Here is a 22,953-nt window from a genome sequence, read left to right on the forward strand (position 1 = left end):
GATCTCCAAGAACCATTGCAGCTCTTTTTTTAATGATGTTGAGAGAAAACAACGGATATTTATTTAAGTGAGCATTGGACTGTTTTGCTATGGTTTTGACAATATTCTATATGTGACATGGTGCTCAAATCCAGCTCTTTACACCTTTATCTCATAGTGAACATGGGATCAGCTGAAATCCCAAGACTTCCCTACCTTTTGTAGATATAAGGTGTTAGTCTAAAGTCTGTTCTATAAACTCACTGATTCACAGCATTTGGAGAATAACTGAATATTTCAGTCTCAGAAGTATTTTCTTGAGTGGCTTCCTAGATCAGGTTAAGTATACAGTATATGCATTTTAGTAGTAAGGGTAGTTTAGATTCAGTACCTAAAAGGGTGAGTAATGTGGTACACTGGTAGAACTGTAAACCTTTCTAGTTGTCAGTGTGGCAAAACAGTATGAATAGCCCTAAAATGCTGACAACTTTTGACTCAGCAGTTCCTCATCTAGAAATCTACCACCTCCTTTGTATTCTTTTTAATGCCTTAAACAAAATAAAAATAAAATTAGCCTTGTGGTAAAGAAGAGAAACATCATATTTTGATGTATCACTAATGGTCTGTGCAAACTGTAATTTTGAGATGTTTGTATAGCAGCTGCTAGTATTTCTAACTCATCTGTACCTATCCAGGTATTTGAGTAACTTAGTGACCATTGTCTCATAATAATACAATATTTTCTGCATGTGCACACAGCACCAGCAGGCCCACCAGTTGGAGTGAAAGTGACGTTGATAGAGGACGACACTGCTCTGGTTTCATGGAGACCTCCTGACGGGCCAGAGACAGTTGTGACACGCTATACTATCTTGTACGCATCCAGGAAGGCCTGGATTGCAGGGGAGTGGCAGGTCCTCCATCGAGAGGGTAAGTATGACCAGAATTTACCAGAGGGCATGAGAAGTAAGACTATTAATGATAAGGAAACAAAGGGAAAGAGGGATCTCGAGTTCATTTTGAATTTATATTTATGCAGTAGCAAATGACTAAGGATTTTGGTTTTATTCTGGGGACATTGGGAAGCCATTGACATACTTTAAGCATGAACACAATTCATGCTTCAGAAAGCTCACTCTGAGTTTTGTAAATAGAAGAGGTTTGGTAGAGGAGAAGTAGGGGTAAGAGTAATACAAGCAGACTAGAAAATTATTGTTGTGGTCCAGGAAAGAGAGAAGCCTGGATTAGGTGGTGAGGATTGAGATGGAAAGGAAAGGGAGGTTGAAAGACACTGAAGAGGTAAAATTAACAGGACTTGGTAGCTATAGAGGGAGAGAGAACGTAAGAAAGAAAGAATTGTTACAGATAACTACTGTATTTCCTGTGGTTGTGTGTCTTACACTAGAGTAGCAAACAATGGTAGAAGACCTGGTTTAATGGAGTAGACCTTTGTACAACTACTAAAATGGTGCACATGCAAATAAATTGACCCATATGAATATCAGACAGTGTCTACTTAAGTACAGGGAAAAGTTGATTAAGGTTTAGGAACATTGAATTAAAATTTTTTAATACCAACTGTATTTTCCCTGAGAAAAAATGAATTCTAGAACTCAGTCTTCTTATTTCATGCTGTTATAGTATGTCCTTTTAAAATTTTTCATTTGGACAAGTCCCATATACGGTTTTTAGATGGGTCATCACATAAATATTATAATTTCATTATTTTGATACTTAAAATTTTTTTAATTAAAATATAGCTCAGCTGGTAAAGAATCTGCCTGCAATGTGGGAGACTTGGATTCGATCCCTGAGTTGGGACGATCCCTTGGAGCAGGGAACAGCTACCCACTCCAGTATTCTGGCCTGGAGAATCTCACGGACTGTGTATCCATGGAGTTGCAAACAGTCGGACATCACTGAGCGACTTTCACTCACTCATAGTTGATTTTGATACTTTCTTAATTCAGATATGCATGCTAGGAGAAGAAGTTTTCCAAGCAATTAAAAGCTTAAGAAGGATTTTGAGAAGGAAATGTGTTGGCCATCTAACACTTTACAGTGCCAAGTATTTTCACATACATTTTCCCTTTTAAGGGGAATAGTTACCCAATTAAGAGAATATACTTTAATATCACTTATGTGGATTAATTAATATATAACACTTTTTATAACTATAAAATATATAAACGGTAACTGTAGCTAGTAGTTGTATATTCATAGTTTTCACTAAGCACGTGCCCCAATAAGTAATGATTTCCTAGTTACTGAACAGCCTGGAAAGTAATAAGTACCTGCTAGCAGTATAGTTTTGTATTTTATTCATTATCTGTTGCTAAATAGCACACCACTCTAAAATTCAGCCGTTTTATTTTCTCATACTCTGGGAGTTAGCAGTTTAGACTGGGATCAGCTGGGCAGTTCTTGTGTTGGTCTCTCCTGGGGTCACTCATGAGGCTCTAACCATTTCAGAGTTTCAACAGAGTGCATGTAGCATAAAAAACATGAAGAGATTTCCAAAATCAGGGAGAGAGGGAGTAGGACGCTCCACATACAAAGAATCAAACCTCTGTCTAATTCACATCTGCTAACATCCCACTGTCAGGCAAGTCCATATTAGCTTAGTGTGGGTAGAGACTGCCCACAGGTATGGAGAGAGAGAGGCATAATTTGTGCAGGACTCTTCATCCTACAGCTGGCTACCATATTCTCAAAATACATAATTCAGTTTTCTTAAATTAATTCCAAAATGATCTCTTGACACATTTGTCCAAGTGACTAACTTGATGTAAATGAGTGTTATTTGTAAGTACTAATAGAATAATTTTAATCTCATGAGCACATACTATCTTTACCTTTTCGTGTGTACCTACCTGAAAAGAAACAGTATTTTGTTTTGGTACTTATTATTGCATTCATTTGTCAGTTTCAGACAAGGCTCAGAAAGCAGTATTTTTTGCCTCATTGATGGCCCAATAACCATCAATGGATTGTAAGTGGAGGTTTTTACTTCTTCTAACTCTATAATAGTGCATGGAGAGGAGAGAATCCATTTTTGCCATTATACTGCTTCCGTAATTTTAAGAAACGTTATCAGTGAAAAACTTTTTTGTTAAATGTAGGGAACCTTTTTCATAGCTAATGCTAGTAATTTGTAGTGAACAAAAAAACAATATAAGTAAAATGTAATTGAGTTTTTTTTTCAGAGAGAAAAATACAAAGAGTTTGAGTTACCCACTTCTAAACAAAAAGCAAAGAATATAACATGGCATTCACAGAAACAGAAAGTAAAGTAGTCTGTAGTACCTAATTATGGCAACTTTGGGGAAAGGTAATGGTGTAGAAAAATATGGGGGGAAAAGGGAAGAATATTTGTATCTCTTTCATATATACCTATTAATCATCTTATACATACTATGTTTTTACACATTTATGTGTAATTCACATATTTATTACCAAGTAGAACAAGTTTTTTTTCATTAGTCAAACATTTTAAAAATGTTCCTGGTGACCATATATTTGTGGCTAAAATGGGACATGGTAAAATGGTTTAGAAAAAACTGCAGTGTGAAAGTATGCTTGTGTGTAATTTAAAGTGGGTCAGAAATGATAGCCTTTACCTTCCTGATATGTGGTAGATTAGCACAAAGTACTCAATTATTTTAAAATCTACAAGGCGCTGTAAGAAATCATTCTCTACTATCTACTACAGCAGTTTTTTCATAGATTAGTTTACCAAGATGTTAAAGATACCTTGCTTCCGAAAACAAAGTTCCATAACTAAGTTTGAGAAACATTATGCACTATTTCCTGTTAAGAAGAATTCCTTTCCTTCAGTAAAGGAGTTCATCTAACTTAATATTTACTGAATAAATAGGACTACTGATAGTAAGAACCTATTGATTTATTAAATATTGAGGGATTGCTATGTGTCAGGCTTTCTTCTAGGCACTGGCTGTACCACAATGAACAGAACAATGTCCCTTTCTCATTAGAGCTTACATGTCAGATAACAAACAGGTATGTCCAGGTAGTGTCATAAGTGCTATGAAGAAAGCTACAGTAGGGGAAAGAACAAAGTGATGGAGTTGGTGAACTAAGTTCTTTTGAAAGAAATGGCATCTGAGCAGAGCCGTATGGATATCTGGGGGAAGTGCAGAGACCCTGAGATAGAAGTGTACTTGACATTTTAGAGAAACAACAAGGAGGCCAGGGAGGCTAGAGTGAAGGGAAGCATAGGAAGTGGGAAATGAGATGGGGAGGTAGCCAAGAGGCCTTGTAGGCCAGACTTTGTGGACCATAGACTTTTTCTAAGAGGGATGGAAGACATTGATATGATTGACATTTTGAAAGGATTTCTTTGTCAGCCTCCTAACAGCTCACCTGAAAAATTGACTGTAGAGAGGTAAGAGTAGAAATTGGGAGACCATTTAATACTCAGGTGTCTGTGTGAGAGTTAGTGGGGGTTTGCGTGCCAAGTTGCTTCAGTCGTGTCTGACTCTTCGAAACCCTATGGACTGCAGCCCGCCAGGCTCCTCTCTCCGTGGGATTCTCCAGGCAAGAATACTGGAGTAGGTTGCCATGGCTGCCTCCAGGGGATCTTCCCAACCCAAAGATCAAACCCACGTCTTCTATGTCTCCTGCATTGCCAGGCAAGTTCAGTGATAATAAGAAGGAAGGTAGTAAGAAGCTATTAGAACATAATTTGAAAGAATGGTTTCCTCAATTAGCCACAGGTTGATGTGGTGTGTAAGAAAAAAAAAGACGCAAAATTGATGGAGGAAATCACAAGTTTAGTTTTGAACATAGTACATTGGAGATGCCTGTTACATGTAAGAGAGGTTGGGTAAGCAGGGAGGGTTAAATTCATAGGAGAGGTATGGACTCGGGATATAACTTAGGAGTCATCAGTATGGAGATAATGTTAAGACTCTGGAATTGAAAAAAATCACTTAGTGTTGACAGAAGAGAGAAAGGTATGAGATTGCATTCTTGGGCTTTTCTTCATCCAAAAATCTTACCCTTTGCTTTTATATTTTAAATGAACATTCCTTTAATAACAAATGGCTCATATTCTAATATAAGTTCAATTGGTATTTACTGAGAACTGTTGTGTACAAAGCATCATGTTAGCCACCTGCAGCTGTGGATATGTGAAAAAAATTTTCTATCTTCCAGAAAGGAAAGAGGGAATATCAGAGGTGAGGAAAAAGACTTACTTTCATTGATCATATACACTTGTGTCAGACACTTGTCCGTGGTAGTTTATTTAATCCTTATAGTAATTATATAAGGTGGGAATTATTGCCCCCATGAGGAAAGTATAGTTCAGTGACATGTCCCAAGTTGCAAATTACTTAGTTGGTAACATGCCAGGATTTGATCAACATTGATCCAACACTGAGCCCATTACACTGTCTGGTTTGTGAAGCTCCTAGTCGAGTTAAAGATTGAGATGCATATAAAAGGCTAGAGATTGAAATAATCATGCCAACCAGAATAGAGACTGTTTGCTGAAAGAATACAGGGACAGTCAGATTACTTTAGTACTTGGTCTTGACTGTGCTCATAAGGAAGACTTTCTGTGGAAGAAAGGGGAACATGTGTACACACATACATACACAGCTCATCTGCTTGCAGTGTTTAAATTAAGTGAATTTTAGTTTCAGGTAGTGATTGGTTTTGCCAAACACTCTCTAAAATTAAATGTATGATATGATAAATTGGAAGCAATTTATTTATACGTCTATTTTTGAAGAAATTGAAATTTTCTTCCTTCTAGCTAATTGCAACATGTCCCAAACATTGTTACTTTTTAATTCACCTGCCTAAGAATACATAACAGTGGAAAGACTCTTCCTGATTCTAAATAGAGGTTGGTTTGTTTATTCAACAGTTGTATGCTCAAGTAGCTCACACTCTCTTCAGGCCAAGTTGAAACCGGAGCACAGGAAAACAAACCACCTCGGTACAGCTGCCTCTCCATGTGACCTGCAGAGGCAGCCTCTGAATCATGACCTCAGCTCTAAGATCACCCGCATTTCACTTGCATAATGAAATATACTACCGTAGCAAGTGCCCTAGAGGAGCCAGCTCTGAGCTGGTGGTGAGTGAGGACTACCAGCAGTTGTAAGCTCTCTGAAACTCTTGTGAGGGTGCCCTGCATCACAAAAAAATGAGAAGAAACACCATAAGGAAGCTAGGTTTCCCTGTGAATATCCACCCACCAATGCAGTGCAGGAATAGCTTCCTGGCTGAATTTCTCTTACATCTGCTTTCTTAACATTAGGGCTAGTTCCTAAGGTGAGAGCCCCTTTGTAAGAAAATACTTAAATGCCATGGCAGGACAAGAGCAGAAAGACCCCTCAAGAAATAGGAGTGCTCAGATAGGAATCCTTCTTGGCAGTCATGCCATCAGAGAAGATACCCTTTAATACCAAATATTATATATAAATTCAAATGATGACTACTTCTGGAGAAAAGTAGATGCTAGCCATGTTGCTAGTGGTAATGTTGATAGTTAATCTGGGGTTAATCTAGTTAATCTAGATCTTCAACCCTCTGAGGTTCCTACGTAGCTTTGGCATTTTCTAACCTGTTTGTATTCAGGAAATCTGAGAAAATAATGAGGAAGATGAAAAGCATATTCATACTTTCAGAAATAATTGTGTTTCTAATTTAAGAAATAAGAACAGAATCATCTATCACAGTTGCTGTAAGTGGTTTAAACATTTCATAAATGAAACAAAAAGGCAGCTCTCATTCATTTCCCTGGCAGTCCAATGGTTAGGGCTCAGTGCTTTCACTGCCGTGGCCCCGGATCAGTCAATAGTCACGGAATTAAGATTGAGCAGGCCACAGGTGTGGCAAAAAAAATAAATAAACGCAAAGTTTTGCATTGAATTTTTTTTTAAGCGGATGTTTATTTTTTTGGCTGTGCCGAGTGTTAGTTGCAGCATGCAGGATCTTTGTGGCATCATGCAGCATCTTCCATTGCACTGCTTGGACTCTAGTTGTGAAACTCGGGCTCCAGAGTGGACAGGCTTCAGCAGCTGTAGTGACTCAGTTGCTCTGTGGCATGTGGGGATCTTAGTTCCCCAACCAGAGATGGAACCCACATCCCCTCCATTGCAAGGCAGATTCTTAACCACTGGACCACCAGGGAAGTCCCTCTTTTAAAAATCTAATTATAATTGTGGCATCTGAGTTTTTTGTGTCATTTTCTCTTTACCTGTGTTTGAAATATTCCATAATAGAATGTTTTCAATTCTGTTTGTATCCATACCTGTATAGAGAGTAAAACATTATATATATGTTTATTTATATTTTTTAGTAAAAAAAGTGCTGCTTTTACAAGCTGCTCTTAAAATTACAAACAAAAATATATGCTGCTTTTACAGGCTACTCTTAAAATTACAGAGAAGGATTATATATGGGCACAGTGTTAAATAAAAACTCTAGGATATAAAAATACGTGTAGTAGATAAGTACTCACACGTGTATGGTACACACATACACACACACAAATACACCAAAATGTTAATAATGGGAGATTGTTATTTATATGTATTTTTATTTTACAGGTGTTCTACAATAAATGTGGTGCTTTTATAATCAGAAAAATACTTTAAAAATAAAGGGTCATGAATATGTGAAAGAATGAATAAAAGAGAAAGTCTATTTAACTTGTAATCGATGTGTTTACAGGAGCAGTGACCATGGCTCTGCTCGAGAACCTGGTGGCAGGAAATATTTACATTGTCAAGATATCTGCATCCAACGAGGTGGGAGAAGGCCCCTTTTCAAATTCTGTGGAGCTGGCAGTTCTTCCAAAGGAAGCTCCTGAGTCAAATCAGAGGCCCAAGCGTTTAGATTCTGCTGATGCCAAAGGTCTGTATGCTGCCATAATCACTGATTTTCCTGAAGAAAAGAAAATACCAGTGTTTTTTTCCAGCTCCCCTGTGCTTTATTTCTGCTCCTACCTTGGCCGTGTCCCTAAACCCACACTCAGCTCCTTGAATTGTTGCTTGTGAGGTTCACATGCTGTGAAGCTGCATGGCTCTGTTTGCACTCCTCATGGAGACACACTGACCTGAGAATTTCCCTCAGTTTTCAGACCACTGTGCCCAGTAACTTCTCCTTCCAGCCATGCACCCACCAAGACAGATGGACCATGCCACCCGTAAACTGATGGGAGTAGGCGTCCAGGGAGGTCCATGGAAATAAACAGCAGTGGTGGTTGTGGTGTTCAAGCTAAGGAGAGCATGGTTTTCATTAAGAGTTTTCAACACACACACACACACACACACACACACACACACCCCACCACCACCACCACCAACAACAACAAACAACCTTTCCAGAGAGAAAGTTGTTTCTCTCCAGAAAACAGTTGGAAAAAATATCTTTAAAGAGCCACTGTCCCTTCAGTCAGGGCATCGTCCTTGTGTTTGAAGGCCACTGGGGCCCCTGTGACACAGGACTAGATGCTTCCTTTTCCTCCTCCCTGGGCAGGTGTGCCTGTGTGGTGATGCGGGGTGTGGCAGGGACAGCTTTAATGGAGGAAATGCCAACTGAACTGGCAGGAGTAAGGGCACTTCGTTCTTCCGAGGATAGCCACTCAGTGCTGTGTATGTCTTGAGGGGAACACTGGGAGGAGAGAGAGAGATAGAGAAAGGCAGGGCAGTCAGATTTAAGCTCAGGAAGGAGGTAGCCACAGCAGCTGCCCTATCATCAGGGGAAGCTGACGGCAAAGCTCGTATGTGCTTCTCAGAGACCTTGCTAGTCAAAGTGTCTAGGGACCAGCAGCCTGACTATCTCCCAGGAACGTGTCAGACATGCAGAATTGCCTATGGGCTTTACCCCAGACCTCGTGAATCAGAATCTGCATTTTAACATATCCTTTAGTGACTGTTATGCATATTAAAGTTTGAGAAGCACTACTATATGAAAATACATAATGAAAACTTATCTTCAATATACAGATCTGCTTTTAAGGTAATATGATATGAAAGGTATCTTTGACCCATCAATGAACATCTTTGCCTTGTGCCTTTTAGCATTATAAATTTTGAACTGATGTTCGTATTTGATATAATATCTAGAACTCATATTTAGAATCTTCAATATGAGAAGATAAGCCAATTTTAAGTTCCCTGATGAAAGAGTAATACATCTTTTTTGCTTAGAAATGGATACTGTCAAAAGTTTTCCTATGAGAGGAAGACAAATTATTGAAAAGCTAATATCTAAGAATTATGATATATGGGGTCATTTATTTTTTTGATTGATTCTGATACATGTACTTCCCCTTCTAGTTTATTCAGGCTACTACCATCTGGACCAAAAATCAATGACCGGCATTGCTGTAGGTGTGGGCATAGCCTTGACCTGCATCCTCATCTGTGGTCTCATCTTGATATACCGAAGTAAAGCCAGGTGTGTTTCCATTGCTAGAGGTGTTGAGGTGATTAACATTTAAATTACAGTAACCACAGAAACAAAATCAAGTGCCTGTTAGAAGAACTGGGATTTTCCCACTTAAAAATGAATGTTTTATTACTTGAGTTCTTGCAGCTATATAGAGATGTGCTTGCTTTAGAAGATTATTCTCTCACCATTTGAAAAAAATTGCTGTGCCAACAAAATATTCTTAAATTAAGACCTAGTTTCTTCATTTCCTTGGTATTTTGAGAAACACAAAGTATATCCTTTGGCTTTTTTTTTTAAATGATATGCTTAATCTAATGTATCTCCTGATTGGCGAATTCCTTACTGCCTGGACTATTTTCATATTTAAGTAGCCTGAAATGTCTGAATCACTTGAGAGCTCTACCCTCACCACCACAGGCCACATGGTTGGGATTCTCCAGACATGGATTAAAAGAAATGTAATAGCTGGGGATTAGTTCTCTATAAACTCTTTGTCGGGCAGTTTTATCTGTGATTTTGACTTCAGCTAAATTCTCAGCATTCAGGGAATTTGTCTGTTTCTATACTTTTATATTTTGACTTTTGCCTTCATTTATTTTCTTAAAGTTCTCTATTAAAAAAACTGAACTTAAATACACATCATTTTTAGGTAATCTCCATCACTAGACTCTCTATTATTAAAGGTTTTTCAGAATTTATTCTATATGTTTTTGGTACTTGTGTATAGAAACACACTATGCATAAGTGTGTTTCATTTTACTGTTCAAGTTTCTTGTTTCCCAAGAACTTTTTAATGAAATCTTTCTGTACATTGTTTTAGTGATGCCCGGATCTTGCAGAAGTGCTGCTATAAATTTGTCATCTTTAATTGTTCTGTTAGTGTGAAAATCTGCAGACCTGAAGGAGAACATGTAGATTTTAAAATTTATAATTTCTACATAAATTATAAATAAGCAACAATAATTAATAGTACTTTGTAAATAAATATTAAGGTTTTTACTCAGTATTTGTAAAAAGTAATTTTATATAAACAGACATTGGGGCCAAAATCAATAAGAAACTTTCTTCCATTATAAAAGTGCGTCAGTGAGTTGGAGTTAAAATCTAATCATTTCTAAGGATATTTGATAAACAAGCATTAAGGAAGTCCATTGTTTGCAAAGTTGTGAATGTCCCAGATTTCACCAGGTTTGGTACATTTGCCTTTCTCTTTTTGTGGACTTAGAAGATTTCCTTTTCATGCAATATTTCAGGAAATCAACTGCCTCCAAGACAGCCCAGAATGGAACTCAGCAGTTACCTCGTATCAGTGCCTCCCGAGCCAGTGGAAATGAAGTAGGGAAGAACCTGGAGGGAGCCATAGAAAATGAAGAGTCCTTGATGCCAATGATCATGCCAAATAGCTTCATAGATGCCAAGGTACTCTGAGCTGACAGGCTGTTGTGCTGCATAATCCTTCCCACCATGCATCTTCTCTTTATGTGTAAAATCTTACCAAAAAATTTTATGTTAAATGTATTATGTCCATAGTCCACATAATGAAATATGAAACCATTTCATTCAAATTCTTCCTTGCATGCAATATTTGGGGAGAAGAAGATAGGGTAGATAAAAAAATAAAAGATGAAAAAGATAAATAAAAATGAGCAAGTAGCCTAAATTCAGTTAGTTTGGATCATATCGAGCTGAGATGTCGTAAATAAGGGCACCAAGGTTATCAGTCCATATTTACTATAATTTGGATTGTTCTGGATATACTGGATGGGACATTTTTTATTAATCCATTCTAAATTTAGTTTGTGTGATTTTAGAACTAAATGGAGCATCTGAATCTTCCAGATGTAAATTACATTTTAAAAAATATGAAGTATCTGTATAGGTGTTTCAAGATCCTTCTCTTCATGGCCTTAGGAAGTTGGATACAGTAAAGAAATGTCATTGGAGGATGTCATTTCATGTCCTTTCCACTGCGGGTAGTAGTGGTACAGTGATAAGCATTATGAACACTAACTGAAAATTATTTTTAGTCACATTGCAGCATAGATATTGTGCATTATTAAGTAGTTCTCATAACCAGCATGTTATAAATAAAGTATCTGCAGACTGTAATCCAGCTCAAGCCAGTCCGTGGCCTGTTTTTGTATGCCCATCCTGAGCTAAGTCTAATTTCTACATTTTTAAAGGAGAGTTTGAGGATGACAAAAAAGGAGGAAGAAAAAATGAAGCAGAGGCCATGTGTGTTCTGCAAAACCTAGGACATTTACTATCTGCCCTTTTACGGGAAAAGTTTGCCAAATCCTGTTATACATTCTTCTTATCCAACCCTTCCCCAAAATTTAGAATATCAAAAATATAACAGAATTTTGGGAAGTTTCAATATTAAATTTTATACAATTAAATTTAACAAATGCAGTTTACATGTATCTAGCTATCACAGTGCTATATATGATACATACAATGGGTAAATAATAGTGAATTGATTTTTGCTATTCCTGTTTTCTATTGTTACAACTTAATTTAGCTTTCATTTTCTGATAAAAACGTAAGCTGTTTAACTTATTTCAAACTAATCTAGAACATCAGAACCTAAAACTTTTAAATAAGCACAAAACTGCTAAAATACACTATTGTTCTGTTACCATTAACTTGGAACTAGACATGAGAAAGAACTGAGGAGAAGTGAAAAGGGGAGGAAGACATGGGAAAGAGACAGAATCTAAAGTGAAGGAGGCCGAGCACAGTTGGGGGTCTGAGTCAAGCAGAGGTCAGTGTAGAGGCCAGGTCTCTGACTTCCCTTGGATTATTAGCCCAAGAGTTGATCCCCTGTCTGTCGTCATTTTGTTGAGGGTATGCAGATTCAGTTAAAAAAAAAAAAATTTATAGCATTAAAAAAAAATTGATTATTTTTGACTGCTCTGGGTCTTCATTGCTGTGCGCGGGCTTCCTCTAGTTGTAGCAAGCAGGGGCTGTTCTCTGTGTGGTGTGTGGGCTTCTCATTTTGGTAGCTTTTCTTGTTGCAGAACATAGGCTCAAGGCTCACAGGCTTCCGGAGTTGTGGCTCACAGGCTCTAGAGCATAGGCTCAGTAGTTGGTCTGCAGCATGTGGGATCTTCCCAGACCAAGGATCAAACCTGTGTCCCCTGCATTGGCAGGCAGATTCTTAGCCACCAGACCACTAGGGAAGCCCTGTGAGTCCATTTCTATCTGCCTAAATCCTTCTTAAATTTTTCAGTCATGTGGAAAATTTGAAAAATAATAAATGCACAAATAATTGCCAGTATCTTTTCATAGTTCTGTACATCTTGCTATATATTTTTGTTTGGCCTGTCATTTGAAAATAAATTTGGGGATTATTACACTTTACTCCAAATACTTCAGCATCTCTCTCTTAGGAATAAACTTATTATATCTTTTTTTATCACTAACAAATACCCCATATTTGTTGTGTGCCACTGTGTAAAAGAAGAAATAATAATGTCTGTGATCATGTTTTTCCTTTAACATCTAAAAATTTTGTGTACTTGTAATAAACTGAAATTTTCCTCTTTTATATCTACAGGGAGGAACTGACCTGATAATTAATAGCTATGGTCCTATAATTAAAAACACCCCTAAGAAAAAATGGCTCTTTTTCCAAGATTCTAAGAAGATAAAAGCTGAGCAGGTAACTCCCCTAAATGGGAAAACTCTTTCAGTACTCATGGTGTGTGAGATGATAATTTTAAAAAGAGGAAAATGTAAATGAGTTTTTTTTAACTTCGATATTCTTTTTGGATATGATTTTATTAATTTGGGGCATGACTCTATGGAAAGCCATGGGGATTGATGATTGACATGACAGTTGGAATTGTAATCAGAGCTGTGGCTTTCAGTGGGGGCTGGGGGATAATGGAGAAAGGGATGAGGCAGGTGCCTGCATCAAAATCACTGAAGAAGGCTTCTGACACTTCACTTGCCTCGGTAATTCTGATGTGTTCCCACTGCTTGGAGAACCACTGACAGTTCCTTTGTGATGAACTTTTCACCCACATACTCCATCGATTTGCTATCTCAGAATATATGAAATATGTAAAACCAGATTTATTATTTTTCAGAGCACTCTGTTATCACTGATGGTGTTTTATGTATTTTTACCTAGCCTCAAAGAAGATTTACTCAAGCGGTCTGCCTTTACCAGCCAGGCACTACCATACTAATCAGCGATGAAGACTCCCCCAGCTCCCCAGGTCAGACAGCCAGCTTCCCAAGACCCTTTGGTGTTACAGCTGATACTGAGCATTCAGCCAACAGTGAAGGCAGCCACGAAACTGGGGATTCTGGAAGGTTCTCCCACGAGTCCAATGATGAAATACACCTGTCCTCAGTTATCAGTACCATACCCATAACCCCCAGTTCCTTCACCGGCAGCAATTTGGGTGGGGACCCCTCGGTGAGAAAGTGTGAAGATACCGCAGTGCGGTCAGGTGCTGAGCAAACTTCCTCTTCAGTTTCTCAGCCAGCCCCTGCCAGGCTTTGCTTTGAGAAGAAGGATTTTCCAATCTAGACAGCCACATCCAGGTATTCTCACCTTTAAGTCTGTTCGAAGGACAATGAACAGGGAGCCAAAGCCTTTTGTGAAACTCTTGGTATCTTGGTATCTTGCTGGGTATCTCACCTTTTTGAATGTTTTTTTTTTTTTTTATCTTTAAGCTCACGTATTTTGAATGTTTCATTGTCAGCAATGTGAAAAGACAGTCAAGGCGTTTGACTGGATTATAAAATATATCACTGGAGCAAAGGGAAGACTTTTGAAAGCCCCTTTGCTGACTATCTACCTCAGTTTGCCAGAGGGCAAACTCAGAAGACAACTTTGTTACCTCATTCGTTGTGATAGTTGATCTCAGCTACATAAACGATGATACTTCCTAGTAGCGTTTTGTTTTCAGTTGCTGTATGTGTCATGTGTGTGACCCAAGGAGTCATATAGGTAGGTGAGTAAGAATGTTTATCTGAAGCTCTGAGTTAAAACAATAACAACAAACTATGACCTCTGCATGGTTTGGATCATTTAACACCTCTAGCTGTGAGGACTGAAACCACTGAGAAAAGTGGGCTGTTTGACTTTATTGAATGACCAGCACACAAAAAAAGTGTATCTCTTCTGAGAATAGAACTGTTCAGTAGCATACAGGGAACCCTCTTGTATCAAGGGCTTCTGTGCTGTGGGCATTGTAGTCGGAGTGCTTTATCTGCTGTGTCCCACACCTCAGCCTGCCTGGAAGCCGTGCCTTTTCAACCTGTTTCTTTGCCTGACGGTTGGCCAAAGTCTGCACTGTCTTAGTTTGCAAAGCATCCTCAACCTTTCCAGAATTAGTTGCAAAACAGCTTGCAGAAAACAGATTTTTAAAGAAAATAAGTTAGAGTTTGCAATTTTCTTTTGTATAAATCCCAGCTTGGTGACCCAGGTCTCCTGCATTGCAGGCGAATTCACCATCGGAGCCACCAGGGAAGCCCAAAATGGGTAAAAAAAGGTTTCATTAAATATTAATAATGAGTATAAATGCAGCAGTAGACAGTGAAATGGACTTGAGGTTATCACGGTAACAGTGCCTTCCATTATATATTATGAAGTTCTTTGCCTTATACTTTTTTAATATTCATGAAGTTGTTCAGGATAAAGAGTACCAAAAGTTGCCTTAAGAGTTTCTTGGATTTCATCAATAACTGTTTCAAGGTACAGTGTTTTATCAAAGCATTTGGGTTTGTTTTCGTGCAGGTTTTGTTTAGGGATAAGTATTCTGAGCTCTACTAACTTGTTTGTATTTTCTTGAATCCTTAAGAGAATTTGGTACCCTGTTTAATCTTCCTTCAGTGTTGACGCTGTGAACGAGGAATGCTAACTCCAGTAGTGAGTTAATCCTCTTGCCGGTTTGAAATCCGTAAACTGTTTACTTAGCCACACAGAATAGGCCTTCTCTCAGTTTTAAGACACTTACCTATTAGGTGCCCAGCAGTGGGAGATGATAAAGAATTAAACCCATGGTGTAGAGAGGGAATCCTCTTATCCTTTGAAAAATATTTCTTCAAATTATCTGGAAATGACTTTTGAGCCTCTTTTTAAAAGAAATCTTTATCCCCCTTGAAACCTTTGTTTATAGACTGGGGATGAGGTCATGTTAAATGGTGTTCTAAAGACAAAAAAATATTATTGGATAATAGTCCCATCTCTGCCATCTTCTTTCCCAGTATCTGGTGATACAACATTTTTTGGTTGTTTTTCAATCTGTAGTTTTGTGCCAAATTGGATGTGCTCAGAAGCAGACCACCATTAAGTGCCAGTTAATGCAGTTCTGAACTAAATTCACAGTCCTCCATTTAGTTATCTAAGTATGGGCTTCATGGCGAACAAAAAAGCAGAGCTTTAGGTGAACAATCTGAGGCAAGGAAAAATGCTGCTCCTGCCTTTATAGCTCCTGTTTATACTACCTCCTTTTAAAGTTATTCTAGTGTTATTTTTTTTTTCCTGTACTCAGGGAACATTTTGTTACTTTTGAGCTGCCTCATGGAAGCATGGGCAAATTGACAGGGTATATCTTTGTGGGCTTGTAAGTAGAAAGTATGTGGGGCCAACTTTTATCAGTATCTAAAAGGAAGGAGTACAATGAGTTCATTTTATTTTTTTTAACTTTTGTTAAAAGGCAAACAAAATCTATAAAGTTGAAACATCATCCATCCTGTCTAGGAAGCTATTCATTTGAATCAGTTTAAAAGCCTAAAATGGATAATTTGAAGTCCTTAAGGAAAGTATTTTGTTTTGTTTTTGATGAATAGGCCCATGGTTATTGTAGATCTTTAGGCTGTAACTATTTGCTAATTATTTACCAGTATGTTTTTTACTCTTTCACCTTTTTATTTTGTTCTTGTATGAGATTTTTTCATAATAATCTTGTTACCAAAGAAGTTTCAGTAGAGAGTGAAAATTCATCTATGATTTCCCTCCAAATTGAATTAACTAGAAACATCTATAGGTATGAAGCTTATACGAGTAGTTACTAACCCATAATAATAGGGGTTATATTGATTGTTATAGTTAATTAGACTAGTAATTTTAACTACCTTATTGTTACCAGAGCATTTAAAAGTTCTTCACCAGCAGATAGTTCCAAAGAATTTCAAGTGTAATTTTTTTTCTTCAGCAAGTAAATCTTCAGCTACACAGTATTATAGTATTTTGAAATTGTTGAAACTACTTGTTGGAGAGGAAAAAAACTTTTCACCAAAGACAAATATTTTAGTATCATTGAATAAGATATTTAGTATACACCAAAGACTTCTTTTTACTTGGCCAAAGCTAGCTTCTTTGAAGTCTTAAGTGTGAAATTGTAACTGAAATGTGAAGGTTCTCATTCATCTTTCACAGTGGTGTTACTTCATGGTGTTTCACTCTGAAGGGGCTAATATGCAAATAGTAACTATTTTCTTTTCCAAAGACTTTTTTGCTATAAGTACTAATACATGCATGTCATTTTTATGCCGAATATTACAAGATACTGCTCATCAGTATTTTCATACCAAAGACCATTTAAGTATATAGATTAGCCTGTAAGTAAGTAAAGATGAGCAGATTTGAAATAAATTTATTTAGAGGCTGATACTCTAGCTTTAGTAGCAAAGGGTATCAAACGTCTAAGTTTACATAATTAAAAGCAATACAGTTATATTGGTATTTATCAGTGTTTTAATTCATGTGTTTTTTATCAGCAAGTTTTTAAAAAACCAAAGATAAATTTAAGGTTTCCTCCACATATAGGCAGATTTAGTCGTACATTAAACTGTTGTTTCTTGTTTCTATGTCAACCAAACTTGTCTCTCCAGAACCGAGTCTGTATACAAACAGCATACAAAGGGACTTTCCATTGAATCTGCTGATTCAACCACAGGATATTTTGCCAAATGATGTGATACTTTCCTAAGCACCTTGAATGTGGGATGTCTACAGGAATATCAGCAGGCTCTTCCATTGCAGAGCACTGTGGCAACCCCTGAATCAGCCTATGCAGCCTTCCTCCTGCTTAAAGCATTACCTGGTTTACTCTGAAGGCTTGAGGCAGTCACTTAATAACAAGAATGTTCTCATGTCTGGAGAGCAATGGGATATAACAAGGAAATGAATCATATCAATTTTCAAGTGGCTGTTCTTTGATAGATGTGCTCTTTGAAGTTGTTCGTGAATTGACATATTTTAATTGCAACAAGGGAGCTTGCTATTTCAAACTTCAGTGGAACCATGGGTAAAACAAATATCTTGTTCATGAAATACAGAGTTTTATATTTTGATTAGCTTAAAAGTAAGGACACAACTTTATCCACTAAATGGCTTTAAAAAATTAGCCTTGGCACATCAGGGAAATTAGATCCTCAGGGAAGTGCTTTTTTATTTGCCTTAGCTTCAAACAAGAGTGGTGCCAACCTTGGGAACAATGACAGTGATTTGCATTGGTTTGTCTTGCCTTTGTTAAGGACATTGTGCTTGCCCATGTTGATGACTCAGGGTCCTTGTTCAGGTCCATGAAGACAACTTTGGAGACAATTGAGTCTCACAAAAAAGACGGATTTGAAAGTTGTTTTTTTTTAATGCTAGAATATCCAGATGTGGTTCCACTTCAGCAGTGGCTGTCATGATTCACATATACATTTATATTTCATTGAATGTAAAATTTTAATAGTGAGTGTAAAAAAAAGTTCAGTATATTGAAAGAGTCATGATTTAAGACTAAACATGTATTTTGTAGATTTTGTTTCTGACAGTTTGCCACATGGGTCTCTGATAAAACTTTGGTTTAATGGTCATAATTTCTGTGAGCACAGAATAGGGGGTTCTGGAGATTACCATACACAATCAGTTGTCTAATTGTGAATTTTATTGATGTTTAGAAGGACACGTACATAGAATTGTGTGAAGCTGATTTATGCTCAGGACGTGAGATTGCAGGCTAATGCAATGTGTATGTTTGCAGGCTTTAATCTTCTCAGGCGATTTCCCCTGGTAAGCTTTTGAAGGTGTTTAAGATTAACATGACAGTCTTGCATTTTTACCAGACAGATACTGTATTATTTTCTTGCTATTGCTATAATAAATTACCACAAAGAAGGCCTTAAAGCAACACAGATTTATTATCTTACAGTTCTGTAGGTCAGAAGTCTGACACAGGTCTCAATGGGATAAAATCAAAGTTCATTTCCTTGTCTTTTCTGGCTTTTAGGAGTTGTAGATCCCACTCTCTGTCTTCAAAGTCAGCTACATAGCAGCTCTCTGACCCACTTCCATTAACATATCTCTTTTTCTGACCCTAACCAGCAAAGGCTCTCGGATGTTAAGGACTCACTTGATAAGATGGGGTCCATTTGGACAAACCAAGAAAATTCTTAAGTTAATCCCATCCTTAGTGTCTTTTTTGCCCTGTATGGTAACATACTCAGAGTCCTGGTATTTAAGCATGAACTTCTGTGGGTGGCCATTATTTTGCTTACAACAGGTACATTATTTCTGTAGAACTCTGATCCCCATAAAATGTCTGTTGCATTACAGAGATTGGAAGTGTGAAATTATGTGTCCCTTGGGGATCTTACAAAATTTCAAAGGTATGAAAACCTTGGCTTATCGCCTATCAAATGTACACATAAAGCTTTCTCTCTAAATCACTTGCAAAAACAATTCAACTTGAAACTTTTTGAATACATACTTTGTGAATTAACATCTCAGTTCCATCTGTTTAACAGGAAAGTTTCATAATATTTGCCTCTAACTTTACAGAATTTCATCAGAAATTTTTGAAACCTGTTCTTATTATAGTTGAGCTTTGTCCTTTTCTCTTAAGTGATTGTTAGGGTAGAGTGGAGGAAAAGACCTCAAACATAGGAATTCAGAGTAGATGAACAGAACCATGCTCAAGTTCATTCTTCATTTCCTTTTAAAAGCATTTTGCAACATGCACACCTTCTGACTTTTAAGTCAGGCTTATTTCTTCAGCTTCACAAGCCACTGTTTGGTTTTCAATTTGATATAGCTTCTTGATTTTCCATGAGCCTCAGCTAGAGCCTCCACTTAACCTTATCAGCATGTACAACTCCTGGGAAATTTTATCTTTCTTGTAATTCTTTTTTGATGTCAATTGTTCCTTTTCCTACAAAGCTTTAGATTCCACTGCTGTAGCTTGTTCTGATTCCTGGGTCATGTTAATCAAGCCTTCTTTCAGATATAAAGGATAGTTTATAATTCTACCCTAAGTTTTACCATTTCTTCAACGAACAAGATAAAGCTTTCTCCACTAAGAGGTAGGGCCCGTGATGATATTATGAGTAAGGTTAAGAGTGCTGGTCATTTTTCAGCCACTTCTGATTCTGTTCCTTAGAAAGGGATGTGCCATGCATATGCTTCAGCCATGCATACTGCTACATTCTACAGAGTAACTAGTATCTCCATTTTAGAGATCAGGAAGTAGGTTTAAAATGTCTAACTTGCCAAAGATCACAGTTAGTATGGTGCTTAGCCAAGACACAAACCCAAGTTGGTCCAACTGCAGCATTTACAGTATTTCTACTGTGATACATCATCTCAGCTAAGACATGATATTTAGTTACCTAGGCTCATGGCACCTTCCACTCTGTCAGCACAACCTGTCCACATAGTCATAGCCAACCAACAGAGAGAAGTCTGTCTTACTTACATCCATTTATTCACAGGAGGAATTTACAGGGGCTATAACTCACTCTTTGTCATCTCCTAACTACCCTTCTTTTCTCCTTTGACACCATCAATTTCTCTTAGTCAGAACTGAGTATGAAAACTGATGCTTATGCTTAGAGTTGCATTAAATAAAGGAGATATAGTTTCTGGAGCCCTTAACTATTCAAGCCCTTCTTTATTAGACTAGGTGTTGAGAATTGAATTTTTATTTTTTGTAATTTTCCTGTTGTCCCCAAATCTGAGTAGAAATTTATTAACTGGAAAAAGCCAGGCCTATAACCAGTCATCCCTGTGTGCTAGATCTGAAGAGCATAGGTGTTATTTGAATTCAACCTAATTACTATAGGAGGGAGCAAAGTTGAAGGAGAATCATATAGTAGAACAAGCATAACGTTAAGTCTTTGGCACACCTAAATTCTAGTCCTTGACCATTTTGAAAATTGGTAGGAAAAAAATCCTTAACTCATTTTTTGTTCCTTTTATTCCATACTTTGTTGTGCAGAATGAAGCAGTAGTACTTTGAAAACTTAAAAGTGTAAATAATTAGAATCCTAAAGTCATTTCTTTTCAGCTATGAAACATATCTTAATAGCTTTTTCTTTCCGATTACATTTGCCTGTGCTAAAATGAAAAATGCTTTCGTTTTCAATGTACACACCAAAAAAACTACCAGAAGAAAGTGGGGGATAACAGATGTAGACAGGGATTTAAACACTCATGTTTAATGTAGGTAAATCTATATGCTGAACAGGGGGATTTACAGTGCTTTTGAAAGTACTAAACATGAAATCGCCTTACCCTAATTTAAATCTTTTATTTTTTGATATCTTGGCTTTTAAAGATTTAGGGAGAGAGTCAAATATCCCCAGAGGGGTGGATGGGTAAGGACAGAGTGCATTTTTCGGATTCTTCTCTAACAGATCTACTTTTTCAAGATTATGGGGCATTTCCAAATTTCTTTAAACTGTTTGGAATAAATTTTAGGGTAAGACATACTGGCATCTAATTCTAGTTTATTCAAGTCAACCTTTAAGGCTTATTGACAAGAATTACATGATTATCTTTTTTTAGAGAAAGGAAATATTTTCCCTAACTTTCTTGAACCAGCAAATATCACTCTTAGTATAATCCATGGGATTCTGAACACCTTTCTTGATTTACTCGTCTGTATCTTATAAGTAGTTCATGGTATATAGACATAGTCCTGATTTACAGATTTTATCTTTAAAATTTACATTACAGAAGTTTGTTTTTCTGCAGAACTATCTTTAAAAATAACAGCTAAAAATACTTAAAAATTTTTACCTGAAACATTTTTCTCCCTTTTACCACATTCTTTATTCTGTTTGCAAATGAAAATGATTACCAATGATTTAACATGAGCCTGTTAAAGAATTTTGCAAAGCCTTAATTCACACACATTGCCTTAGCCTATCAGTAGACTAGAGGACATATATTAAGTTCGTCTGTCTGTTGCTGTTGTTGGACAATATTTTATGTCTGTGTATGTGTGATTTTTTTTTCTATTTTCTTCAAAGATGTGAATTAAATTAAAGTGTGGGAGCCAGCTGTTTATTGTTTCATATCATGGGTGTTCTGGATCCTTTCACTCTGTATACCATTTTCTTGTAAGGGCAGCATTTGCAGACTAGCTAATGGACTCTAGAGCTGAGCTATTTTAATTTTATACTTGACTCAGGGGATCAGCTCTGTGAACTCCATTGCATGAAGAAAGCAAATGTTTGCCTTGATTTTGAATGTACTTTTAAAATGTCTTCTTAAAACATATTTTGCTTAATATTGTGGGTTTGTTTTCTTTTTCTAGCATCATAGTAAATATTGCCTAGTACTTTTCCCATCCTTAAGATAGTTTATATACTATCCTACAGGTCATGCCAAAAATGAATAAAAGTTTAAATGCCAAAATGTTTATGAAACTGCTGTCTAAATACTGATTGATTGCACAGTTTAAATAAAAATTTTCCTTAGTTAAAAAAACAGAAAAAAAGACATGCTTTCTTTTACTTTTCACTTTTCTTTTGGGTGATAGAGAATGAAAACTTTGAGTTTATAAAATGATGGCTTTCATATCCTGTGATGGGATGATTATAGAGTCTACTCCAAGCAGTAGGAATAGAGTTTGGAGAAATATCGATAACCTCAGATATGCAGATGATACCACTCTAATGGCAGAAAGCAAAGAGAAACTAAAGAGCCTCTTAATGAGGGTGAAAGAAGAGAGTGAAAAAGCTGACTTAGAACTCAGCATTAAAAATCCGAAGATCATGGCATCTGATCCCATCACTTCATGGCAAGTAGATGGGGATAGGGGGAAACAGTGACAGATTTTATTTTCTTGGGCTCCAAAATCACTACAGATGGCATCTGCAGCCATGACATTAAAAGATGCTTGCTCCTTGGAAGAAAAGCTATAACAAACCCAGAGAGAATATTGAAAAGCAAAGACATTACTTTGTTGACAAAGATCCATATAGTCAAAGCTATGGTTTTTCCAGTAGTCATGTGTGGATGTGAGTGCTGGACTATAAAGAAAGCTGAGCGCCGAAAAATTGATGCTTTTGAACTGTGGCCTTGGAGAAGACTCTTTAGAGTCCCTTGGACTGCAAGGAGATCCAACCAGTCAATCCTAAAGGAAATCAACCCTAAATACTCATTTGAAGGATGGATGCTGAAGTTCCAATACTTTGGCCACGTGATGCGAAGAGATGACTGGAAAAGACCCTGATGCTGGGAAAGATTGAGGATAGGAGGATAAGGGGGCATCAGAGGATGAGATGGTTGGATAGCATCACCGA

General features: G+C 37.1%; 1 protein-coding gene across 1 annotated transcript in view; it reads left to right on the forward strand.

Moving 5' to 3' along the window:
- Nucleotides 1–22,748, forward strand: part of PRTG (protogenin) — a 144,002-nt gene extending 121,254 nt beyond the window's left edge. Inside the window, exons 15-20 of the mRNA XM_070468546.1 lie at nt 739–909; nt 7,687–7,869; nt 9,297–9,417; nt 10,665–10,830; nt 12,971–13,075; nt 13,550–22,748. Of these exons, the coding sequence (XP_070324647.1) occupies nt 739–909; nt 7,687–7,869; nt 9,297–9,417; nt 10,665–10,830; nt 12,971–13,075; nt 13,550–13,954 (1,151 nt within the window). The 3' untranslated portion in view covers nt 13,955–22,748. The remainder of the gene's footprint in view (nt 1–738; nt 910–7,686; nt 7,870–9,296; nt 9,418–10,664; nt 10,831–12,970; nt 13,076–13,549) is intronic.
- Nucleotides 22,749–22,953: the final 205 nt, after the last annotated feature.

The sequence above is a fragment of the Odocoileus virginianus genome, chromosome 6, assembly GCF_023699985.2.
Source record: "Odocoileus virginianus isolate 20LAN1187 ecotype Illinois chromosome 6, Ovbor_1.2, whole genome shotgun sequence".
Lineage (NCBI taxonomy): Eukaryota > Metazoa > Chordata > Mammalia > Artiodactyla > Cervidae > Odocoileus > Odocoileus virginianus.